The sequence below is a fragment of the Garra rufa genome, chromosome 8 (assembly GCF_049309525.1).
Source record: "Garra rufa chromosome 8, GarRuf1.0, whole genome shotgun sequence".
Lineage (NCBI taxonomy): Eukaryota > Metazoa > Chordata > Actinopteri > Cypriniformes > Cyprinidae > Garra > Garra rufa.
The window spans coordinates 37,139,935-37,143,594 of NC_133368.1; the positions used below are offsets into that span (position 1 = coordinate 37,139,935).

The 3,660-nt window shown below is 36.9% G+C and overlaps 1 protein-coding gene across 1 annotated transcript in view; it reads left to right on the top strand.

The window, feature by feature from the left end:
• The window catches only part of ndp (norrin cystine knot growth factor NDP), a 19,269-nt gene extending 15,609 nt beyond the window's left edge, over positions 1–3,660 (top strand). Inside the window, exon 3 of the mRNA XM_073846266.1 lies at positions 2,468–3,660. Coding sequence (XP_073702367.1) covers positions 2,468–2,692 — 225 coding nt within the window. The 3' untranslated portion in view covers positions 2,693–3,660. The remainder of the gene's footprint in view (positions 1–2,467) is intronic.

Consider the following 3,660-nt stretch of genomic DNA (forward strand, 5'->3'; position numbering starts at 1 on the left):
TGATATTTTTTGGAGCTTTGGTGTTGCCGATTTTACACTTTGTTTTGTACTTGTTGCTTTTTAGTCGAGCACCCATTTGAGACTGATGTGCATGCTTTTGTTTAATTTTTCTTCATATATTTTTAAAGACAAATGCTCGTCTTGCACTAGCTTAACTTCATGCGTTATGTAGTCACGCTGGAAAGGTCACATGTGACGTATGCTGATGTACCGACCCAGAGTTTACAAAACAAACATGCAAAGAAAGTCAAAGAAACCCTTTTACTATGTTTCCATCCACCTATTTTTATGCACATTTTGGAATATCGCATTTAAAAAAAAGAAAACGCTGGATGGAATCGCCAAGATGCACATAAATTCTACAAATGTGTATAAAAATGTATGCGCACAATTAAGAAGGATATACTTTTTATCCAATAAGAAAAAATGTGTATGGTCTATGTTAAAAACACATGTACCGAATAAATTCCACCATGCGTATCAAAAAAGTCATATAACTTTGGATGATGGGATGGGATACCTTAACTAACCAGGTGACCGATCTTGCTGCACAGCATCCAAAATGTTGTTTTGGTCGTTTTAAAATGACTGAGCTATGTCTTACACAGCTGCGTTACCAAACAGCAGCATCCACCTCCAAAAGCAATAACCACATTTATTGTGTTTTGGCTGCTTGCTTTGCAAGTGATATGAAAATGATCATATTAAATGGCTTCTCCTACTTTTCTTAGTGATATTTTGTGCCAGTTTATCAAAAAGTGAAAGTTTGTTCTCTTTGACTGGAAAGAGTTGGATGGAAATTATGCTATATATGTGACCCTGGACCACAAAACCAGTCTTAAGTCGCTGGGGTATATTTGTAGCAATAGCCAAAAATACATGGCATGGGTCAAAATTATTGATTTTTCTTTTATGCCAAAAATCATTAGGAAATTAAGTAAAGATCATGTTCCATGAAGATTTTTTGTAAAATTCCTACTGTAAAGGTATCAAAATGTAATTTTTGATTAGTAATATGCATTGTTAAGAACCTAATTTGAACAACTTTAAAGGTGATTTTCTCAGGATTTTGATTTTTTTGCACCCTCAGATTCCAGATTTTCAAATAGATGTATCTCGGCCAAATTTTGTCCTATCCTAACAAACCATACATCAATAGAAAGCTTATTTACTGAGCTTTCATATTCTATATACATTCTATATACTCAGTTTTGTAAAATTTAACCTTATGACTGGTTTTGTGGTCCAGGGTCACATATACAAATGTTTAATGTGATATTCCAGTTTTGTGCATAAGTTAAAATCGCATCTTTGGATGGAAACATGACTACAGAGATAGAGTTTTTTGCACTATCCTACCTTTCTGAATCAAAGTACACAGACGAAGCATTAACCATGCAAAACCTTTCCAACATGATTACGTAATACGTGAAAATGTGGACGCGCATCGCAGAGCTAGTGTGAGATGAGCATTTGTGGTTAAAAAGTATTTAATTATTTTTTATTTTTATTTTTTTGTTAAGCTGCACTGAAACTGCAATTTGGACCTTCAACTTGTTGGCCACCACTGAAGTATACTATATAAAGAATATGGAATGAAATCCTGGAATGTTTTCCTCAAAAACCTTAATTTCTTTTTGACTGAAGAGAGCATCTTAAAGGAGTAGTTCACTTTCAGAACAAAAATTTACAGATAATGTACTCACCCCCTTGTCATCCAAGATTTTCATGTCTTTCTTTCTTCAGTCGTAAGGAAATGGTGTTTTTTGAGGAAAACATTTCAGGATTTCTCTCCATATAATAGACTTCTATGGTGCCCCCGAGGTGAACTTCGAAAATGCAGTTTAAATGCAGCTTCAAAGGGCTCTAAACGATCACAGCCGAGGAAGAAGGGTCTTATCTAGTGAAACAATCGGTTATTTTCTAAAAACATTTACAACTTATATACTTTTTAATCTCAAACGAGCTAGACAAGACAAGCATTTGCTTTTTTTTGATAAAAGGTATATAAATTGTAATTTAAATAACCCATTGTTTTGCTAGATAAGACCCTTCTTTCCTCGGCTGTGATCGTTTACAGTCCTTTGAAGTTGCATTTTGGAAGTTCAAACTCAGGGGCACCATAGAAGTCCATTATATGGAGAGAAATCCTGAAATGTTTTCCTCAAAAAACATAATTTCCTTACGACTGAAGAAAGAAAGACATGAACATCTTGGATGACAAGGGGGTGAGTACATTATCTGTCAATTTTTGTTCTGAAAGTGAACTACTCCTTTAACTGACATGGAGATGAGTAAATTGTCAGGAAATTTTTATTCTAATCCTTTAAGAAAATAATATATTTAACAGACATTCCAGTTCCTACTTGTGTATTTAAAAAGGTGTAAAATCCAGTTTGGGACAAGATAGACAGATATTAGTTATTTTACTCAAACATGAAACTAATGAACCTTTCTTGCTCTACAGATGGTTCTCCTGGCTCGATGTGAAGGTCACTGCAGCCACACGTCCCGTTCAGACCCGCTGATCTCTTTCAGCTCCGTCCTGAAGCAGCCTTTCAAAAGCACGTGTTTCTGTTGCCGTCCACATACCTCCAAACTGAAGGCGGTACGTCTGCGATGCTCAGGCGGGACACGGATAACCGCCACTTACCGTTACATCCTTGCATGCAGCTGTGAGGAGTGCAGCTGAATAAATTTGTCATGGAGAAAGACCCTCTGGCTGAAACACATAAAAAAAAAAAAGTTGAAGGTACACTTTATTGCTAATGATTCAGAGCAACCATTTTATGACTCATTAGCACTGCCGCAATGTTGCCAACTAGCCATCAAGACTTCAAGAAGAATCACAACACATGTAAAGCGGTGCATGCACTGGGATTTCCAGATGGCGGCCCACCCGTCGCACCTGCGCATGCGCTCGGCCAGTCAATTTACTTTTACTGCATTCCATTGTTTTGATCACTGCGTGTGTAAAATAGCGAATGCCGACAACAAAATCGTAAATCTTGAGGGAAATTGGTTGAAGCTGAAGGGGGAGTCACTTTGGCGGACTATGTTTTACAGTATATGAGAGACTTGATACACAGACCAGGACAGAAATGTTCTCATAGACAATGCAAGTGTTATATAAGTTTGAGTTTTGAGTCTAGGATTGAAATGGATAATTCACCCACCTAAAGTCTCTGGAATTGCTCATGTTCCAGCATCCATTTTTGCTTCATTATACTGGCTTAATATTTAAACAATGAAAAATACTCTTGTAAAGCTCATATTGCCAATTTTAGACTTTGACTGCGGGGTTCACAGCAATCTACCTTGCCAGACTCTATGTGGAAAATGTCAGCGTTAAGTCTGTTTACTTCATCATCAAAGTCTCGCAATGGCTCATGACACATAATAGCAGCAGGTTGTCAAGCTAATCACGTACAGTTATGATAACTATGATGTTTGCATTGTGGAATTGTACAGTAAATGACGAGTACCATATATAAAAAAGAATGAAAGCAAATGTATTGTTCCTCAAATGTCTCGTGTCAGTGCAAATAAATTCACCCTCTACAAATTGCTGAAACTGTACCGCTGGGAAATTATGACAGTTTGCTCGCTGGACAGGTTTGTACTCCACTACAAACCTGACAGCTTTTTGGGCTCCGCACA